At 38.4% G+C, this 22,617-nt stretch overlaps 1 protein-coding gene and 1 long non-coding RNA gene across 2 annotated transcripts in view; both read right to left on the bottom strand.

The window, feature by feature from the left end:
- Window positions 1-14,114: 14,114 nt before the first annotated feature.
- LOC138008852 (uncharacterized) lies at window positions 14,115-15,816 on the bottom strand. Its single transcript, XM_068856137.1, has 3 exons — window positions 15,718-15,816; window positions 15,186-15,227; window positions 14,115-14,798 (listed from the first exon to the last, which is right to left on the bottom strand). The coding sequence occupies exon 3, from the start codon at window positions 14,794-14,796 to the stop codon at window positions 14,128-14,130; it is 669 nt and encodes a 222-aa protein (XP_068712238.1). The 5' UTR covers window positions 14,797-14,798; window positions 15,186-15,227; window positions 15,718-15,816; the 3' UTR covers window positions 14,115-14,127.
- A 14-nt stretch (window positions 15,817-15,830) lies between these two features.
- LOC138008851 (uncharacterized) overlaps window positions 15,831-22,617 on the bottom strand; it is a 7,969-nt gene continuing 1,182 nt past the window's right edge. Inside the window, exons 2-4 of the long non-coding RNA XR_011124283.1 lie at window positions 18,144-18,601; window positions 16,318-16,533; window positions 15,831-15,861 (exon numbers count right to left, since the gene is read on the bottom strand). This is a non-coding gene — a long non-coding RNA (uncharacterized lncRNA). The remainder of the gene's footprint in view (window positions 15,862-16,317; window positions 16,534-18,143; window positions 18,602-22,617) is intronic.

The raw sequence follows: 22,617 nt of genomic DNA, 5'->3' as shown, positions 1-22,617 counted from the left end.
CGCTTTTGTGTCTTGTCATTTATTGATCATTATTTTTATGACATTTGTCATAATTATTGTCATAATCATCATAATTATTGCGTCATTTGTCGTATTTGTGAGTGAAACAGAAAGGCAAATTTATGATGCAGATGTTCAGTTCATTATTAGCCTGCTTATGCATGCACTAAAAGGGAAGGATAGGCACTTGCTCTATCTCCGTCTTCCCCTGACCTTTTAGTGCTTGCTATGCAGGCTAGTTCATGTTCAAGGGCACCCAATGGGCAAATTAAGCCAAAAGCCTTTGAAAGACATTTCTAGGCTCCTTGTAATGTATCAAGACTGTCTAGAATTAATATGTACAGTTTATATCAATTTAATCATATAAAATTTTAAAACATTATGAAAATGTACCGGTATATATCATATTAGGTGTAACTGCCAAAAGCACCAAAACTATCTAGTCACGTCTTTCCAACACCACGTAATCCATGTCAAACTAATATTTATGTACAAAGATAGTACAAACAAGGCGGGTTAAAACTGAAAAATAGAAAGTTACAGCAAATGCAATTAGTTACGTAATACAACAGGAAAACGATAAAAGACAATAGAATGAACTAACCGAAAACAATGATACTTACATTGTTACGACCATAAACTTATACCAAGGACAACCTAAACTGCTTGAGGCGAACTTGGACTGCCTAACAGCTAACTGTGCGTAGCGCGACTTCGATTACCGAGAAAAGAAGAGAGCCAATGGCAAAAAACATAGGTTTATACACGAAGAAACTAAATTATGCAAAACGAGAAAACTGAAGGTGTAAATGGTGAGCGAAAGAAACGAATGTGCAAAAACTTTAAAAAAAAAGTGAAAGGAAAAAAAACACGCTAACGAGCAGGCTACGAAAAAGCTAATGAGGCGGAGAAACAAACTAATTTGACACAAACAGAACAACAATAAATAAAACACGCTAAGATCTTACAGTAGGTATTGCAGAGATGGCAAGAGGCACAGCTACTGTTGTCCAATGCAGAGATATCTCTACATTTTATAATTTGATTGAAGTCTTTCAGAGTTGGTACACTTCTCTCAGAGTTGGACAACTTGGACCATGACATTGGGCCCAAGTATCTGATGGAGTGCCTTCCATACTTTATAGTGTTATATCTTAGGAGGATAAAATCTGAGTTTCAGAGGCTATATGGCTTTAAATCATTTCTTTTGAAAATGTTTTCAAAGTAACCTGGCACCATTTGATGCTTAACCTTGTACATCAGAAATAATATGTCCTTTCATTCAATGTTTTGGTAAAGAAATCTGTAGATGTTTGGCAATGTAGGACCCATTGAGACAGTTTGACATATTTCACTGAAGATTATCGTTGGGTGCCCCTGCATGTTGCTAGTTTTCACTTATAATCAAGTAATCAGCAGTCTTGTTGTTTCTTATTATGAAGGTTTGCACAAGAAAGAAATCAGTTTAGGACATAAATATGACCAGCGTTTCTTTGCTTAGGGACACAAATATGGCAGCCGTAATGCCATAGGAAACATGGAGTTAGAACTTGTCATTATAGCAAATGTTGGTGTTTCATAGAAAGGGTGTTTTTTTTTATCCCACTCAGCATGTAAATAGTTTATATTCGTCCAGCTTTACCTGTCATTGATGCTCCTGTTGTTGTTCTGCATGGGGGTTTCCTTGCTTTCTCTACTAACTAAGGTTGGTTGGAGTGCTATTTGTGCAAACCACTCAAATTAATGTCAGCCATTGTGCTGATAACTTCTTTCTATGTTGCCTCGTTCTTTTCAAGTTGAACTTACCTTACATCTTGACTGCACATCAAAATATTGTGGTTGGAACAATCTACATCTAGATGCATTCAAATACTCCACCCAGTGAAACCTTGAAGAGATTATCCCAATTGGCACTGCCTAGAACAGAATTTTCTGTTTCGTTCTCCAGTGCCAGGAAAAATAATGTCTTACTCTCTACAGAAAGGCTTCCTTTGACAACTAAGACCACAGGACTTGTTGCCACTTATTGTGTGGAAGTTTGACATTAGAAAAACTAGCCTTGCAAAGATTCATGCCATTAGTTCAAAATGTAGAAATACGTATTTTTGCAAATTCGAAGTGTCTCCCAATAACTGCTTCTCCTTCAGAACTTCGTTTTAATACTCTGATTTCTCTCTCAGTGTTTGTGCTTTGCCTGAAATGTTTAAAAGGTGGTGTAGTTGTTGATTCAAAGAGGGTTGTTCTCTCGGATTATGAATAGCCTCTTAGATCTTAAGTTGAAAGCTGGTGGAGGCGTGATCTAAAATACGAAAACAATCTGCTGAACACGAGGCGCGACAATGTTCAGAAATCTTCAGAAATAACATTAACGTGAACCTTCAGGGGTGTCTTCAGTGAAACAGATGTAGTGTTTTCCAGTTACAGCGGAGATATCCTAACCCTTGTATTAAATGTGGCTACTGGAAAATTTCATTTATTATCGAAGAAAATTCTTTGTTTTCCTTGAGGTTGAAACACGAAGGTACAAATTAAAAAATAATGTCCGTTACTCAGAAACAAGGAAAAACGTTTCGCTCATGACATAAAATACATGAGATTCATAGGGATAGACATTTTTTTCAACCAAATATCTTTGTATCGTGGTATCACGCAAATTCAAAATTCAAAGAGCTTTGTTTTCGAAACGAAACAAGTCACGGAACTGGAAACTTGAAAAAATTATTTATTTCTAGGTCATCTTCTACTTTCACTTGTACAGAGAGGGAATAATTTTGATTTTAGAATTTGATGACGTCACTGTGAAAACCATCTCTTGTTTTCTTTCTACTCTCGAAAGGGATCGAGTTGGGGGTCCACGTTTTGTACCGTCCCTGCTCAAGACCCACTAAAATCTTCCTTTAATTCCACGCACGAACCGTCGTTAAATTGCTGCAAGCATAATTGCACATCTCCCTTCCCCTCGGCAGCATTTCTACCATTTCGGTAAACTAGTTATGACTAATATTCTTCGGTTCTTTTCGGAGCGGACCGGTCTTCATACTAAACAGAAGAAGGACACGCACATCGATCTCATCAAACACAGCAGCGGCAGCAGCAGAGAAAAAGTGGAAGCGGACCAACGCAAAAGCTTTCAACAAAACTATCGCAAACAAATGGTGACAGCGATATCAGATTATGGGCTGGCTATGTGAATTGTTTACACAGTACTTTCCGCGTCATGTTGTAAGAAGACTGTAGACTGTAGGAAATGCCCTTGGTCTTATTCCTTTATCGCTACAGCTGTGTTTATTCTCTTCCACTAGCAGTGTACTGATAGAGTCTGATTTAGCCGCACCTCTTGGATGTAATCCCATGACTTTTCTTGAGATGCTACTATAATTTATTCGCCGAAATGCTTCGTCATTGGAGTCTGAAGGTGAGTTCTGATAATATGATCCTTTGTCTCAATTCCGCTAGCCTACCCTGCTTTGCATCACTCATATGTTTCTTTAATTCTTCCGCTATTTCTCTTTTTCCTACTGCTAGCGCCAGACCTCGGATATTCACGTGGCTTGTGCCGGGTGTGTTCATTGCTTATTAATTTCTTAAACTACAATTTTATGCCACAAAAAGGACATTAGGGCCGTTTATACGAGAGAAAATAAGCCGCGGCTAACTCTGGCCGCGGCTTACATAAGACGCGAACACCTCGTATAAATGGTACAAAATCCACGTTCACGGCTTTCTCAAGCCGCGGCTTATCCCCGCCTGGGAGTTTATACTCGCTCGTATAAATAGTTCCTTTCTCGTATTATGCACGCCGCGGCCAGAGTAAGCCGCGACTTATTTTCTCTCGTATAAACGGCCCTAATATGATGCTTTTATACTCAAAAACGTCAACCTTCAAATGTTTCCCGCGAAAGCGTTCCGATCGTCTACATATGCTGTCAATCAAAATGAACTTCCCGTCATGTGTCCGCACTTAGAAGAAAACGACGGTATTTTCCCCTTAACAAATGCAAATATCAACTGTATTCCAGTTTTGGCTGTAATTTCAAAAACACCGTGATACCTTTCCTCAAGCTGTCTTGCGCTTCTCGACACATCTAAATGTTTCATATCATCTTGTCGGTTTCTGTATTCATGCACTTACCCATCCACTCTCAACATTACAACATAGTAAGGGAGCACACAATTAACTGTACCGTGCACTTACCGATACTTGAAGTCGAACCCTCCGAGGTCTGTAGTACTGTGTTTTCACCACTAAACTACAACGACGAACATGCTCAACCCAACACAATCCTTTTCACTATTTACTTTTCTATAATACTGAAGTCACTTGATATCAATGTATAATTAAATTACCAAACCTTATCCTAACCGGACCCTAATTTTTCTCTAGGCTTAATTTAGGCTCCAAAAACGTTTCTTCAATTCATCTGTGACGGTATTGAACCTAGGTAAACCGATGAGGATCAACAATTTAACCTAGGCAGGAGCCCGTGAGTGGATTCAACCTGAGAACGGATTTTACCGGCAACGTATACATTTAATATAACTCTCTCCAACTTATTTGTCTGTATGACAGATCATACCGTACAGTGACTTACAACTGGTCTGAACTTTAAAAATGAAAGAAGAGATTTGAGCTGATCGATACAACACCCGTAATATCAAAATTGTTGAAACACTTTGCAATACCTTGCGCTCCCACAATGTTGTTTTGCCAAATGGCAGGGTCCTAAAGGGGTTTAGGGCTCCGGAGCTCCGGACTCGAAAATAGTGGGGCTCTGGGGCAAAATTAACAGGGCTTCAGGGCTCCAGGGTTCCCGAGAAATTGATCAAGGGCTCCAGGCTTTGTAAATAAGGTATAAAATAAGTTTCTTTTAACCATCTTGTTCAAACTTCCTGATGAAGTCTGCGTATTCAGACGAAATCGGTCGGAGAAACAAAAGCAAGTTGACAGGATCTGTTGCCGTGTGCTGCTCGCTAGTATTTCTTTAAACAGAAAAAAAGAAAGAGTCTGAACAGGAGGAAGTTTCAACGAAAAGATCAAGGAGAGCCAGGAAACGTGTCCAAGAGAGTAACTTTGTTTTTATTTGATTTCGTATTCCTGCCTTACAAATATATCTCCTGCCCAGCCGACAGAGGACATTTGATGAAGACTAACATATGAGAACCAGATAGTTGCTCTAAAAAATATCTGACACTTTGAGACACTGTCTACAGTCGAGGGGTGCTATGTGGATTTTTGCAATGGGTAGGACAAAAGCTTAACTGAACCTGAATCAAGCAGTATATATCTGACTAATAATACTACCTCTGCCAGTGTTTTATCAACTAGCTCGCGTGGGTTGCCTCGTTCGAGTAAATGTGATTGAAAATCCCTTTTATATGACTCAAAATCTTCTTCAATCGAGTTCTTTCGCAAAAGGCGTAAAGTCTCTCCTTTAATGAAACCTTTCTTAACGCTGAGAGATTGGCATCAAGAGAAATGCGTGTATTGGAACGTTTCTGTGGCTTTAAATTAAGTTTGGACATCAAGTGTTTTGCATAAGGCGAAGGGAGGTCCTTTAAAGACTTCGGTATCGAGGAACACAGCGCGTTCAGATGACATCTCGCAAGTGAATTTGATCGTGGGGTGGAATTGGTTAGCAAAATCAACAAAGCTGTTAATTTCGTGTTTGCTTATGGCCCTCGCTGAAAAAATGTCATCAACGAATCGTTTCCAGATAGTAGGTTTTATGAGGGCTGGATAAAAGTAGCTGTGTCTCGGTGTGAGTCATAAAGATGACTGAGAGAGCTACTGCATGCCATTTTTGTGCCCACAACTACAACGTGGGTCTGTAAACAGTATTTGCCATTGAATTTGAAGGAGTTTTCTTTAAGTTAAGAATCAGTTTCATGAGGTCCCCAAGAGTGGATGTGGGGATGGGTGGATTTGACAGATAGTGTTGTTCATAATATTGGCAGATGATCTTCATTCCCTCTTCCTGTGGGATGTTGGTATATAGTGAACAGACAGAGTTTCCTAGAGCCTTGGGTCGATCCAAGGCTCTAGCGAACCTATCAGAAACACCATGACCAACGTGAACGATGATGTACTCGGAGCAATCCTTGCAGAAATGAGAGACAGCCAGGCACCACCATTAATCTCTCCAATTAAGTCCTCAGCCAAGCGAACCTTCTCCTACTCAGAAGAAGAAATACCTTCCTCGCAGCCAGCACCAGCTCCCAAGCGTCCTAAACAGACCGAGGGTTTTAACCAGCTGAGGAACAGAATTGCTTCACTCGAAACCAGACACGCAAAAAGCCCGGCTTCGATCGCTGTCTGTCCTTAAAGATTTCGCCGACAAGAAATCCTGTCCAGTGGGTCTCCAGTACCGGCCAAGGCCATTAGTCAGACGCAACGAGCAGTTCTCTACGGCGTTCAACAAAATCTGCCAAAAAGTACAGATACGGCAGCAATAAAAGAACTCCAGGGCAGATACTGAGACAATTTCTAGTCTCAAGAAACAGCTGGACAAAAAAATGTTCCCGGACCGGACCAGTCGAGAAAACGCCGAGAGGAGAATCCAATCAACGACCAGCCGATCTCTATCCAGAACCAACCTGAGCCAGAAAAAAGCGGCGGCAAGCAAGAAGCAGCCAAGAGAAAAAAAAAACGAACTGAGCACCATTAAGGCGAAATTGAATTAACTCACAGCTCTCATGAATATATTTTCTAAGAACGAGAATAAAACAAGAGTTGCAACTTAAAATAAGAAACAAGAGTCATATATCAAAGACATCGGCTACAGACTTTGTCCGGTTCATTGAAAACACGCAACTTCCGACACAACGCAATAATTGCTACACTCGATGTCTAGGAGAACATGCGCCGTAGCTTTCTTGTAGCCATAAATTGACTATTTGAACCTTACTCGCCTGCTCACTCCTTGTGCTAACATGAATGCACCAATTAGAGACGCTTTTGATTGTTCTTCAAGAAAACCAGTGAGAAGACAGTTTGTTTCAGAGTTCCCCAGAGCTCTTCTCTCCCTCAGTCAAGAGAAGAGCTCTGAGGTCGAGATTGCATTTGATTCAACAGAGCTTCACCAGAGGCTTCCGGTTGTTACCATGGATACGGACATGGACACGTCGTTTAGCAACCGATTAGTGCGCACGCACATACCCAACAATGTTGAAAGAGGGTGACAAACGATTTCAACTTCATTCAACATTCGGGAAAACAAGGAAAATAATTCCATATATCACTTCTTGGGGGGACAGATCTAACTGAAGGTTGCATAATTGCAAAATCCAATTTTGAAATTCAGACCAAAAGATTGACGCTTGGGCACATTCAACAAACAGGTGTGTAACAGTTTGATGTATTGCGGGGCAGAATGAACAGTGCGGAGACGAAACTTTTTCCAGTTTGTACAATAATGAGTTAGTAAATAAGATGTGGTGAATGATTTTGTATTGGAACATAATTAGTTTTGTTTCTTTTGTAGCCTTAAAAGGTAGAAGGTAAATCTTACAAAAATCATCACGCTGAAAGTTATAATGTTCAAGCCTTTTTTCGGCGGTGGGACTGGGTAATTTTTGCCGGGTGAGAAGTTCTTGATATAAGGTCTTACAGGAGAGGGGTCTACTTGAAGTACATGTGGTTAATGCAGGTGTTGGATTGCTTTCATTTTTGAACAAACATTTTTTCCATTCACTCGGTATAGCCGATACAAGGCTGCGGTAGGTTAAAAAATGACATATTTTTATATAAAATTTGTCGGCTAGCACTCCAAACGGAAAAAAACAGGTTTCCTGAACGTTGAAGAGATCTTTTATCTGCTTGATGCCGTTTTGGCACCATTTAGAGTAAAAAACGGATTTTCCATTAACCTTTATAAATCTGTTGTTCCAGATGATTTCCTGCAGCACAGCTTCTTTGTTTCCAGGAGTGCTTATCTTAATTTCTTGCCAGTAACAGATGACTTGTTTATAGAACGATGGAATATGTTTGTTAAGATTAAGAAGTTTCGTGTCGTAATTACAATTAAACAGCTCTATTCCACCTACATTGGCTAAGAAATAGGTTGGAATATACTTCCACGGAGCATTAATTTCGGAACAAAGTCGTTTGACCCAAGTAAGTTTCAACGCTTTATCGAAGAAAGAGAAATCTTTCATGTCTAAGCCACCTTCTTTTTTACTTTTAATCAGAGTTGTTCTACGAATCTTCGCCGGTTTATAATTCCAAATAAAATCAAAAATTAGTTTGTTAACTTCGTCTGCAAAATGCTCCGGAGTTTCCAAGACGCTGCATACAAATATAAGCTTGGACAAAGCTAAGGTTTTAACAATGTTAATTCTACCTTGTAATGAAATGTCTCTTTGAGACCACATATTAAGGGTCTTTTTTAATGTTTCCAATTTTTCTAATAAATTTTTTTTAACAGCGGTTTCGTGGTTATAAGAGAAGTGAACGCCTAAGGCATATACTGGTTCATGACTGAGCCGAAGGTTACAAATTGCGTCATTCCGGTGACTTAGTGATCCTAGCCAAAGCATTTCAGATTTCGATTGATTTATCTTTAATCCAGAACAACTTTCGAATTTGGTCAACAATTCGAAGAGATTCGCAACCGATTGTACATCTGCCAACAGAGCGGTTGTGTCGTCCGCGTACTGAGTTAGCTTTACTTCTTGGTTAGCTTGAATCTTAATTCCCTTAATAATGTCAGAGTGTCTGATTGACTGCGCTAAAAGCTCAATAGCAATCACAAATAACATCCCTGAAAGAGGGCAACCCTGACGTACTCCTCGTTGTAAAAAAAAATGTTTTGAAGCGTGGCCGTTGTTGAAAACACAACTAGAAGTGTCTTTATAAAATAGTGCGACCCACTGACGTAGTTGGGGACCGAAGTTAAAGCTTGAAAGGCACTTTTGAATATAATCCCATTCGACAGAATCAAAAGCTTTTTCGAAGTCCAAAAATATGGCGATACCAGGAATTTGGCTATTCTTAGTAAATTCCATTATATCGATTATTTGACGAATGCTTTCTCCAATGAATCTACCCTTAATGTACCCTGACTGGGAAGGGTGAATTATGTGTGGTAACACTTTTTCTAGGCGTGTCGCTATTGTCTTAGTAGCGACCTTATAATCCACATTTAATAATGAAACTGGGCGCCAATTTTTTAAATATTCGGTATTTTTCTTTTTCTTTGGTATCAGAGAAATTATTCCTTGTTTTTGAGAAATAGACAAATGTCCCGATTGAACTTTCTACCATATACTTCGCGATAATATTCCAAAAGTACCGATAAAATTCTACTGATAAACCATCCGACCCTGGGGTTTTGTTATTTTCCATTTTTTTCAACACATAAGCGCACTCCTCAATAGTGATATGACCCTCACAGGTCGCAACCATCTCCTCCGATAGCACCTTTTCGGCTTGAAAAAATTGATTGAACTCTGGGAGGTTTGGATTTTTGTTGCTCGATCTGTAAATTTTTTGGAAGAAAGTCTCCTCTTCCCTCAAAATCTCCTTTGGACTCGTTATTTTCATACCACTGTCATTAATCAAAGACGTAACGTGCTTTTTCCTATGATTTGTTTTTTCAAGGTTAAGGAAATATTTCGAATTTTTTTCACCAAACTCATACCACCTTGCCCTGCTTCGTATGATTGTACCGCGCGTCTTAAAAGCGGAAATTTTTTCGAGCTTAGTTTTGATTTTATTCATTTCGACTTTGTCCATGTCACTGTATTTCCTCCCAAGAGATTCCTGTAATTGCCCTAATCTTATCAAAAGAAGTTTTTCTTCATTGTGCGTTGCTTTTGCTTTTTGCTTGGAATATTTAATCGTAAATGCTCTTATCTCCATTTTTATCATTTCCCAATATAATCCTTTATCTTTAACGTCTTGGTATTTTTGGGCTACTTGTGGTATTAAGAAGCATAGTTTTTCAACATAGGAGCTATCGGCCAAGAGAGAATTGTTGAACTTCCAAAAGCCTGAAAAGCCTGGCCCACGAGGAGGACCTGGTTTGTGAAATGATAAGAATAGTGAGACGGCTGAATGATCGGAGTAAATATTTGGGAGTATCCTGGATTCATTAATAAGATGATTTAAGTGTTTTGATACTAAAAAATAATCTAATCTACATTGAATTTTCATTGATGGGTTACTCCATGTAAAACCATAAGATTGTGGATTCTTAAAACGCCATGCATCAATAAGGCTGTGTGTTTTCAGCAAAGATTGAAATTCCACAACAGCCTCCTGTGTTTCATCAACAGGTTTGCCGCCGCATTTGTCCATGCAGCTAATTGCGGAGTTTGTATCACCTGCTAAAACAATATTTTCATTTTCATACGTTTTTAGATAAGAAGTGGATATTTCCCTAAAGAATTGAGCACGATGCTTTTGTTCATTTGGAGCGTAAATATTCACGAAAACGATCTTTTCACCATCAACAGTGACTTCAGCGATTAAGAACCTGCCATGTTTGTCAGAAATAATTTTTTCAAAGGAAACGTCAAGGCGTGGTTTGAAAAGAATCATGACCCCTCTACTATGGGTAGAACCATGACTGGAGACCATTTTGCCTCCCCATTCAGCTTCCCACATTTTTATAGTTTGAAACGATGAATACTTTTCTTGCAAAAAAGTTACATCTGACTGTTGTTGATGGAGCCAGCGAAACAATTGCCTTCTTTTTCTTGATTTGTTTAGCCCTCTCACATTCAGTGTTAATAGTTTGTAATTAACCATTTAAACTTCATGTGCCAATTTTTGCAGTTTCCTCGTGAAAAATCGAGTTTAAAATGTTTGATTTTTAACCAGAGATTTTCAGTGCACAATGATTTTTGGACAGAAATACACGATACATGACATAACATATTAAGTACAAAAAATATTAAAAACAAACTTACCTAGAATTTGTGCGGTACTATAGACGGGATTTGAGCGTGATAATCAAACCACAATAAGAAATGGCCAGCCGGTCATGGGTAATAATTCATATTTAAAATTGCGATTGACAACTATTTGTGCCTAAATTGACTATTCAACTGCTCATTATGCGTCCATAGAGAGGTAAATTAGCTGTCTCTGGTCCCCGATAAATTTGATCATCAGTGATGAGTTTATCAACGTTGAAATAGGCTGATTTCTTCTCTTTCTTCGCTGCCTTAAGGACCGGATACAGCTTCTTCCTTATCTCGTCGATTTCTTTAGGATAGTCATCGCTTATTCCGTATTTTGAGCCCTTTGGGAGGTTTTTAATAAACGACTTGATGAAGTCGGCAACCATATTAGCCCAGCGGGCCTTTATAAGATCGTCTCACTACACAGTTATTAGGCCGATTTAGCCTCGCGTTGACGACAAACGGCAACCGTGTGGCTCAAACAAAAAAAAAATTGATTGATTTCAGCATTTAGTGCTTTTCTGGCAAGCAGTAACCTGCCGTTTCACCGAACCGTCTCTGTACACTTGACGTGTTTGTGTGTGTGTTTGTTATGAAATTACTTCCAGTGATACAACTTTGGAATGAAGCAATTTTTCGTCGAGCAGAATTTTTGGGCAAAATGCAGGTTTATTGGAAAAATACTTTCCCTCTAATCGAGCACTGAAACGTCATTCATCAGCACTTTTGGATCCAGCAAAGCTGCCGTTTCGCCCACTGATCTTGAGATCGGTGGTTCCACCTCGCTTTTCTACGAGGTGATACGTTCTGCGCATGATTTTAGTATCGAGGCACAGTAATCTGTTGAGGCGGAAATATTGACATAGTTTGATTGCCCAAGGAGCTGGCCGATACTCTTCAGGCTGCCACATGGCTCAAGGTTATTCCAGTGAACTGTTTAGCAATGTTGATGATTTCTTGGATTTCCATAGAGTTGAAAAGCAGACAATCGAATTTAAAAGGTCGTGGAAATACTGGTCCAACTTCATGGCAGGTTCTGCATACAATTTGCGCCTTTGCAAACGATTTTTTTAATGATGATGGGGGCTACATCGTTCTCGGTGTCGATGACAAACCTTTAGAAGCGCTCAGAAGGTCAATTATGCTGATGTGACAAAAAAGCAACCTAATTAAATATTCAGGAATGTTCCAGACAACACGATCTAATAAAGTATACGAGAATGATCTGGAAAGTCTAGAAGGTAACGCAACGATGTCAGCAATTTTAAAAACATTACAGAAAGGTTGCAAGGTTTACTCATACCAGTACTAGGGACCTTAACCACGCGCGTTTTTGAGACGCGGACGTCAACCGGAAGTGACCTGTTTTCCCTTTCCGACTTGTCTTCACACAACTACATTTACATTGCTAAGTATCTTTTCTCCATTAGAGATGATAAGTATAAAAATCGCTGAGACATCACTGTCCTGGCACGCGAAATGTTGTCTTCCGGTTGCCGTCCGCGTCTCAAAAACGCGCGTGCTTAAGCTCCCTATTTTTTTTAAATAAATATCAAATACAGCTCTAATGTAAGATACAAACTTCAGAGTACTGTTATTGTAATAACAAAATGTTAAATGGACAGAGTAACCATCTTTACAGATTGTCCATGGTTACCCCTCCCGGGGTTCCTTTGTGGGACTCTTTTCAAAGTTGGTTTCTGCTTTGCATCATACCTGCAAAGGATCTGATTTTTTGCACAAGAGGTGCTAGATGTTTGAAAGAACAAAGCCAATTGAAACCGACAATTTTTTTGTTGATTTTAAGTAAAATTTTACATTAAAATGAATTGAAAATTTGTTATCGTAATAAGGGGTTTTCAACACTTCAGCTTATACGTGATGCTAAAAAAGGCCAATCGCAATGCTTAGACATGCCTGGCCCGTGCAACAGAAATAACAAAATTAATTCGCGACGGTAATTTGAGAAGCGGAACACAAAACACGACTAGTACCTTCCCTTGCAATAGTCTAGTCGGCTCTTCGAGGGTGTTTTGAACAAGATTTTGGTTTTACACATGTACAGATAATTGCCCCCACGAAACAAAATCTTCAAGGTTGAATTGATCGAATTTTGCTTCTTGCGGGTCCCTTTGCGACCCAAATTTTCGCCGCATGGTATGTCTGTTTAGTGTTTTACAAGCGCTGACAAGAAGAGCGATAGAAATAAAATGGCGACAGTTGATGTAGTATTTATCACTTGACATGAGGAATTACGATCTGATTGTATATCCTAGGAGTGCTCAGGAACATTTGAATGCTAGGACTCCCACGTGGCTGAACCAGAAAAGATATACAACATTGCTTAAAATCTACAACTCAAAATATTGTTTATGTAGTATATCCCAGGAGTTTCCAGGCACATTTTCATGCCAGGACTTCTACATGGCTGAACAAGGAAGGATATGCAACATTATTTACATCTACAACTAATCTTCTCAAGGATTCATCCGATATAATACTCCCTTACATCACAGAATTGTTTAACATTTCTTTTGTCAGTGGGGTATTTCTTGATCAATTCAAGAAGGCAATTATTCGCCCATCACTAAAGAAGCCTCATTTGGATCCCTTGGATCTATCATCGGCTTTCGATACTCTGGACCACACCATCCTTCTTGGCAGATTACGTGACTACTATGGTATCTCTGGTACTGGCCTACGTTGGCTTGAGTCATATCTGAGTGGGCGCTCTCAAACTGTCGTAATTAATATGGCATCTTCAGACGAACGTTAATTAGTCTATGGAGTTCCACAAGGGTCCGTCCTTGGGCCTCTGTTGTTTGCTTTCTACTTTGCTCCATTAGAAGATGTTATTCACGCACATGGTCTGAATGGTATGCTTTACTGCATCTGTTAAGCCGTGTCGGACGAGCAACTCCTCAACCTTGTCTTTCGCTTCACCATCTACCTCATCGATGTTCTTTTTTTGTAAGATCTAGAGGACATTATGAAGTAATGTTCATTATGCTTAGTAACAATACAAGTACAGTCAGGCTATATACACGTATGGCTTGATATATTTTGAAATGGGTAATTTGTTTATGCAGCCCTAAAGGAAATTAATTGTAAGCAAATTATTTTCCTATTCATTGTAATAGGCTGGTATGAGAAAAGGGAAGGTCACACATGGCCACATCTCAAGAAATTTAGGCAAGAGATATTTTAAGTTGTGTGATGATTTTACAAGTGACTTGCTACAAGGCAAGTGTGACAGTAAAGATTCATAAGGTCACTCAGGTGTTGGACTGCATCCAATGGCATGGAACCACCACTAACCCGGCTTAAGCATTGTAACAACTCAACATTTATTGTAACCAATCCAACCTTTTCTTGCAGAAGTCCCTTCAGCTCAAGGTCTGTTAGATCATCCATTGTAACAAAGACTGCTGCCTCCTCTAAGGAACCAGTGTTAAGGTATTTAACTACAGCAGGAGATAGGCCTACAAATCCAGGGCCATCATTCTTCAAACTATGAGCCACAAGTTTCCCTGCTACTTGAAAACACCCTGAAGAAACAGCATCTACTCCATAGAAGGGGATAAGATGTCCATCTTGACCGCCAAACAACTGCATATTGAATACGGGATCAACTTTACTCAAGGAACTAATAGCACTGTGAAAGAATTCTTTACTGGGGCCTCCCAAGTCAGCACCTTGCTCTCCATGGAAGTTAACATTTACATGTTTCTTCAAGTTCAATTGAGGGTTCTTGTAAATTGTCATTATCTGGCGGAGCATAGACAGCTGCATTCTGTTAACATCAATATATGCTGTTCCTTGCTCTGTCTGGCATCTGTAGGATTGCATAATTTCCACAGCCGTGCGTGGTTGTGTGCAAACAGATGGCATGCCTATGAAAGAGACAATGGTACAATACTGTCAATATATATTAGTGTATTGAATGAACATTGTATACTGTAATGGGTCCACTTCCAATAAATACACTACTTCTAATAAATGCTCCCCCTTGATTTTGGTTGTTGTTGGTTTTTTCAAATAATGGCCCTGATTGGCACGAGTGCCTCCTTTCAATAAGCACCCACAATGTATGTGCCATTCAAGATAACTCATGGCATAAGTGAACTATGTCTTCTTCCTCATCTGAATAATATTTATTATATTGACTTGGAACAAAATAAGACAGTCATGTTCTTGTTGTGAGTCTATTATCCAAGTTCTCTATTCCTCTATTATCATTAACTTCCGCAAGTTTGAAGGTACCTGAGGTTTGGGCTTACCAGTTTCAGTAGAGCTACCATCCTTGTCACCAGCATTTGAACCTTTAAATTGATCACGGTATGACAAAACATTATTGACCCAAACAGGAAATGAAGCTATTCATATTTGTGATACTCAGCACTATACAATCATCTATAATTTGATTGCATGCATAGGAATTAGGATCATTACTTTTACATCTAGGTGAAATGTGTATGTTGCATGTTATGCAACAGCTGAAGAGGCTGCATTCAAGGGACAAAAATCAATGAAGTTTGAATGCTACAAGCACTGAGCCTAAAATTGACAGTATAGAGATCTACCAACGAATCGGGGTAGCTAAGACTATAAAGATATGGTTAGTGTATGTTCTCTGGATAAATAAATCAAACATGCTATACAAAGGTGGTTAATAGTGTTAGCGTTGCAATGGGGATGAGAAGTTGCCAGCCTTAGACTGCTTATTTGCAGTTCAACTTAAACCTCTTCCAGGAATAACATTTTAATAAGCTTTCACCATACAACAAGGTGTTGTGAATTTCTAATACTGACCTGTTTCCAAAAGTAGATCTATTGCTTGTTCAAGACTACCACCTATGTCTAGAGCTGACTGTAGGGCAGAGCTTGATTTAACTGGGAAAATTCCTTGTAAATCTGCAAGGGAAGTGGGACTGACTGCACTCTTTTGCTGGCATCCTTAAGATGTAAGATATTTAACGCATGATTACGACTAAACATCATCTGCAGTTAAAAACACATTTTTACTCTTGTTTATTGAGGGAAATTATATTTTATGTCCCCCCACTCACAAAAACATTAAAAAACGAAAAGGAGACAATTTCTACAAATTAATTAGCCCATTGCAACCATAGTCATCACACTGATTTTTTTTTGCCTGGGGAGGCACAAATATGGTTGTGTATAATTTTTACTTTATCCAAAGACATTTATAGGTTATGTCTTGCAGGAAATTTCAGCTGAACATCAAACATTCCCTGGTGAAAAGAGTTGTGCAAAAGTAACCACAGTGCAGATACAGCACACTTTCTTTTCTTGATTTGTTTTTTTTATAAGGTAGCTACAGTTGTAAGATTTAGTGTTACATAAGTAGTTTTTATATACAGTGTAGCATAACTGTTCTCTTTGATGTACCTGTCTTAATGGGTACAGGGTCTTTATCTTCATCACTTGAGTCATCATTCACAATAGTAGTTACTTGACTTGTTCCACTAAAATCCAACATGTCAGGATCATATACACTACTTGTACTTGCAACTGATCCACCACCACAATCCTGCATGTGCTGCCTCATTGTTGAAAGCTGAATCCTGATCCCACACTTGACACACATCTCTAATGGGCCAGTGTCTGAAGACTAATACAACCATAGATGACCAAATTTTAGCCTGACTGTTCTGTTCACTTAACAGTATTCCAACAGTAATTAAAAATGCCTTTTCCCAAGGCACCCACACTCACACAGGTTAAAAAAAGCTTTACAGGGAATTTTGGAAACAAGCCTGAGGAGGCAGCCAAAATGACAGAATGGCACATACATGTAACCTCTTCCACTACATATATATATTTATAATGCTCAAAAACTTTCAAAATAGTAATAACTACAAAAAAAAGGCACGCATTGTGTATGTGTGGTAGTGCAGGAACACAGCACTTTATTCCACATTGTCAACTGAGCTGTGTTTTGTCTTCCAGGGGATTCAGGTTGTCTTTGCATAATAATTGTGTCCCTAATAGTGCACAATATTGTTTTGGTATCGTAAATGATTATAGTGTCATGGTAGATGTCTTAGGTAAATAGCCCCCCGAGAAGGCATGTGGTTAGTAGTAAAATACTAAGCCCAGAGAGATTGAAGAACATAAAAGGGAATTGAGAAACATTGGCTCAGGGGCTGACATGTTGATCACTTCCAAGTTCAGTTACAACTTCTTTTTCACCGAAAGGTTAAGCGTGCTCTCTGAGCGTCTGACAGCTTTTTAAGATAAAAGTTCGTGAACAGAACTTAATCCCTGACCGGCGAGGTTAGTATCTGGATGGGAGACCTCAAAATATACCACTTTGTGCCAGAAACATAGGACCGATAATAATATGTTAACACTCAAAAATGGTACAGATTTTGTTAGCCTGCTTTATACAAAACAAATATTGATGCAAAAGTAAACAACTATTGATACACAGTTTTTTAGGAAGAGCAGAAGGAAGCTTTCAGGAAGCGTCGATCGAGAATAAAACATTTTGCAATCAACAACAAAATTTGCGACATGAACTGCACGTATAAAAGGTTACCCATCAGCAAAAAACATTCGGGAGATTTTTGCTACATTCAAATTTTCTATTGTACTTTTGGCTGCACAAGTAAATCGCAAAATACATCAGTCTGTGTCAAAATGACATTGAGTTTTTGTTTTTGTTAGTTTGATTTTTCTTTCTTTCAAGCTATAAAGTTTGACAAGAAATGTGTGAATTCAACACGAAGATCACAATCGCCTAACTCTTGCAGTTGACCATTGTTTCTGCAAAGTCAACAATTTACTCTCCTAGACGAGGTTATTTACTATCACCCTGGTAATTCCATCATTTTGGAAATAGCAGCTGCTTTATTATTCATCAGTGTCAATAATTCTTGCCGATTTTGGGGCTCATTTTGTTGAAACTCAAGCACACTTCCAACAGACCTGTTTATTTTAGTGATCAGCATGCAATGCAGGCCTATTATGGCACCATGAACACTCTTACAACCCGGTGACATAGTGTGTAGTGCACTGTACAGTGCTCTACTACGAAAAGGTTACTTTGCTATAGTAAGATCCAGCTTCATAGAAAGGCTTCTGGTAAAAGTGGAGCACAAGTCCTTCTCTAAGCCTTTGTGTGGCAAGGTCTCCAAGCTTAATGTTAGTCATTGTATCAAAAGAAACATATTGCAATACAGGGAACTGGTGATAATGAGGGGAGAACTCACCAGTGATGCATGTTCTATTTGCTCAAGGCTCAAATCGTTTTGAAGGGGTCGGACATAGATTCTAGCTGATGCCACCATTTCTTTAAGGTCTAACACGTTATGCCCTGCATTTCCTTTGGGTTGCAAGATTTCCAACTTGCTGGTTGATCTAAATTTTGTACGCATCAGCTCATAACCCCCTCCTTCCTTTAGTTTTGGGTAGCTCTCTAACAACTTTTCATGAAAGTAGTTGCAAGAGGATTTCTTCTCAAATGTTATCTTCTTTTCTCCAAGTGATGCATTTGACAACTGGGTTTTGTAGCCATTACTTGGGACTTCATTATCCCTCATTCTCCCTAAGCATATAAATGTATGAGTCCATGTATTGGGTAGTTTAATTCCTGTAGGCAATTTCCTTTTTCGTGGAATTCCTGCAGGTGTGAAATTAAATAGCCTCCCTAGCTCGGCTCTGGCATTTTCTGCAATAAAAATGTGATAGAAAATCTCAGTAATAGGCTCAACTAGGCAACAGATGTTAGGTTTTACATTTTAGAGTGGACTAAACACAGGAAACTTTTCGAGATTCCCATTTGGGAATTAAATGGGAAACTTTCCCACTCATGGGAAAAAATTGGGACAAGAAATTACTTTTGGTGGGAAATTTTGGGTTTTTATTGGGAAAGAACGTCTACTTTTCTTTTACATCCCAATATTGGGAATATGCTGTGAACGTTTTCCCAAGTTATACCCAAAGCTGGGAACAATATGGGAAAAGTTCCCAATTTATTCCTAATATTGTGAATTATGGGGGAACATTTCCCCAAGTTATTCCCAGAATTGTGATTGATATGGGAACATTTATCCAAGTTATTCCCAGAACTGTGAATAATATGGACAAATTTCCCAAGTTATTCCCAGCATTGGGAATGATATAGAAACCGTTACCCAAGTTATTCCCAGAATTGTGATTAGTATGGGAACATTTATCCAAGTTATTCCCAGAATTGCGAATAATATGGACACATTTCACAAGTTATTCCCAGCATTGTGAATGATACAGAAACCTTCACCCAAGTTATTCCCAGAATTGTGATTAGTATGGGAACATTTATCCAAGTTACTCCCAGAATTGTGAATAATATGGACACATTTCCCAAGTTATTCCCAACATTGTGAATGATATAGAAACCTTCACCCAAGTTATTCCCAGAATTGTGATTAGTATGGGAACATTTATCCAAGTTATTCCCAGAATTGTGAATAATATGGACACATTTCCTAAGTTATTCCCAACATTGTGAATGATATAGAAACCTTCACCCAAATTATTCCCAGAATTGTGATTAGTATGGGAACATTTATCCAAGTTATTCCCAGAATTGTGAATAATATGGACACGTTTCCCAAGTTATTCCCAGTATTGTGAATGATATAGGAACCACTTTACCCAAGTTATTCCCAGAATTGTGAATAATGTGGACACATTCTCCCAAGTTATTCCCAAAATTGTAAATAATAAGGGATTATTTCCCCAATTTAATTCCCAATAGTGTAACACAGATAAATGAAAATAAAAGCCTTTATTATGATGATTCTATAGATTATAGAAATATCCTCCACGTTTCACCGGCCTTGTTCCAAAAGGAACATGAAGCATCAATGTTAAGAATTACACACTCCATGTCAGCACTTTATCCACTCAATGAATACTGTACCACTATCTTTCCCACTTTGTTTGAGGGTTAATTGGAGGACTTCACTCGGAATCTTGTTCATTTTTCTTCAATGTTTCCAGCGCCATGTTGTATAACGAGTGAGAGACAAGACTGGAACTAGTGAGCCGTTTTCATTTTGGCCAGCAGTCTCCACGGCAAGCTCTTAACGATTTTGGCGGTAATCGGCGGCTTTATTAACGTTTGTATCAACGCTCACAAATTTGTGATGATTTTTTGTTTGTTTTACTCTTTAAATGCTGATCCAAGGCAGGGAAATGCTTACAAGAACTCAAGTAAAAAGGTAAGCGTTAACTATAGGCGAATAACATTTGATTTGATGCCTTATTGTCTTCAAAATGACGATTTACATGTAGAGTACCTTCAAGTCAATTTTTCTGGCAAGGATACTTAATTTGGCTTTTTAAATGCTATAACCCTGCAATAATTGGTAAACCTTTTAACAAGAAAAATGAAGTTTTGGATCAAATGGTGAAGTAAACCATTTTGTATAAAAGTGCTCATACGGCGAATTAATTGATGTATACGATTGACAAATGATTCGTTCTGGTAAATGCTGTCTCTTTTCAATGCAGAATCATAAATGCCTGAGAAAACTAGGTATTATTGACGTTTGTAAGAAAAGAGAGCTAAATTTGAGTCTACACTTCACACACTTTAACTGTAATTGATTGAAATGATCACGAATTTAGAGGAATCGTGACTTGCATCATTGAAGTATTTACACGTATATATTTGTATTTTAGTTACCATGAAAGAAGAAGATACACTTCCTGAAGAAATTCTTTGACGGGACAGCAGGAAAAGGTCCTTTACAGCAGAGAAAAATGCTTAGCAGCCAATTCTGTTTCCCCGACCGTTTATGGTTTGGTGTATTTAAGGATGACTCTTTGCAGACTTGTTATGGTTCTGTGGTTTATCTGAAATCTTAAAAAGCCCTTTTTGTATTTTAAATTTAAAACAAGAACCCAATCCAAAGATTTTGACCTGAAGGTAACTGCTTTGAAAGCAATTATTTTGTATTCTAATTTTTTGTGAGTCATGATGGTAACTGTTAGCTTCACTGGAATGGTGTCCAGCACATTTCTGATTTGCTGGTTGGAATATCATTTTACAGGAGCAGGTCACTATAACCTTGTTTCTTCCACATGTGCATTTCTACTTCTCAGTTATTTCAGGTCAATTCTTGATTTTTCTGACCTCGTTCAAGAAACATGAAAATTTTCATGTTTCACTCTCCCACCAACGCAGTACCACAGTTTCGTTAGAAACTATAATTTTGTTTACTCGTTCAAGAAAGTTTCAGCACTTGTAATGTCCAAAATTTCTGTCTAATTCCAAGTTTTTATTACTTATTCCAAGAAATTTTAATCTAATTGATGCACAGCTTGGAATTATTCCAAGTCTGAATTTCCTGTGAAAATTCACAATTCTGTTCCTATGAAATTTCCAGGAATTCCTAGGAAGTCCCAGATTTATTTTGCAAGGGTGTGAACTATTTGGGAGTATTTCCCCACATTAATTATTTGAAGTTCTGATCAAACAACTCAACCAATTTTCCCAAAAAGGACAGAAACATTTTCTGATCCATTGCCTTTAGCTTATATTAAGTGTTTCCAAGTGTAAAATGCATTGTTTGCATTTTAAAGACACAGTCCAAATAATGGGCTGTCATAGTTACATTTATGCCTTTTGGAAAACCAACTGACAAATTTTGTTTATAGAGTGCAATGTGAAGTGCCAGCCTTCTACCCCATATGAACCATGTCAGCGTTAGCCCCACTAATGGAAATGGGCCCACACAATGCTCACATGGTTCATATGGGATAGAAGGCTGGCACTTCACATTACACTCCAATCAGTTAAGTCTATTCTCATATAAGTGCTACACAGCCAACGTTTGCAAAAAAAACGTAATCCTTCCTTGGACAAATTTTGTTACCCTATTCCAGAGAGGTTGAGCAACACTGGAAACAAAACATTTATACGAGGATAGCATTATTAATATTACCGCGGCAGGTCTAATTTGCAGGTCGCGGGTTGCAGGTCATTGTTTCACCAATACAGAAAACGTCCTAAACATTCTTAAAAGCTAACCTTAGGCCTAAAAACTTTTGTTTAGGCCTAATTAGGCCTAAGGTTAGCTTTTATGAATGTTTAGGATACTTTCTGTATTGGTGAAAAAATGACCTGCAAATTAGACCCACTGATATTACCAGTAAATGCTGTTGTAAACTTCTCAAACCACTCTTAAATCCAAGTTTAATGCATGTTATTTAATTATTCTAGTCTAAAGATAAATACTAATGTACACCCTTAGTGGTTATTAATACTGTTTATTAAATTGTTTAATTGTCACAGATTTGTGTGTTTCTTATTTACTATATAGCAGAGCAGTTGTCAATGGGCTGAAAATGAACAGTTGCATTCGAGGTTATGTTATGATTCCCATGGTGAACAGGCAATTATTGAGCCATGCATCATTGAAGGAAATTGTTCATGGTCAAATTACATGCTAATCTTTATGTTTTGGGGGCAAAAAGTATTTTCAAATGAAAACCATAAAAGGGAGCTGTTTATCAGGAAAAGAAACCCCATTTGAAGGAAATTGCTGGGTCAAGAAAGGGAAATTATTGTGACAGGAATCTCTCGATAACAGGGGAAATTATTGGGACATGTAAATCCCAATATAAGGGTATTACTGGGACATGTAAATCCCAATGTAGGGCAATGTTTGGGATGCATGAATCCCAATATAGGGG

This window comes from Montipora foliosa, chromosome 6 (assembly GCF_036669935.1).
Source record: "Montipora foliosa isolate CH-2021 chromosome 6, ASM3666993v2, whole genome shotgun sequence".
In the NCBI taxonomy this organism is placed as follows: Eukaryota; Metazoa; Cnidaria; class Anthozoa; order Scleractinia; family Acroporidae; genus Montipora; species Montipora foliosa.
This window is presented reverse-complemented; position numbering and strand designations above follow the sequence as displayed.

Bases quoted from the DNA above. Each gene is read 5' to 3' on its own strand.
- LOC138008852 (XM_068856137.1), bottom strand. From the start codon at position 14,796: ATGCCATCTGTTTGCACACAACCACGCACGGCTGTGGAAATTATGCAA.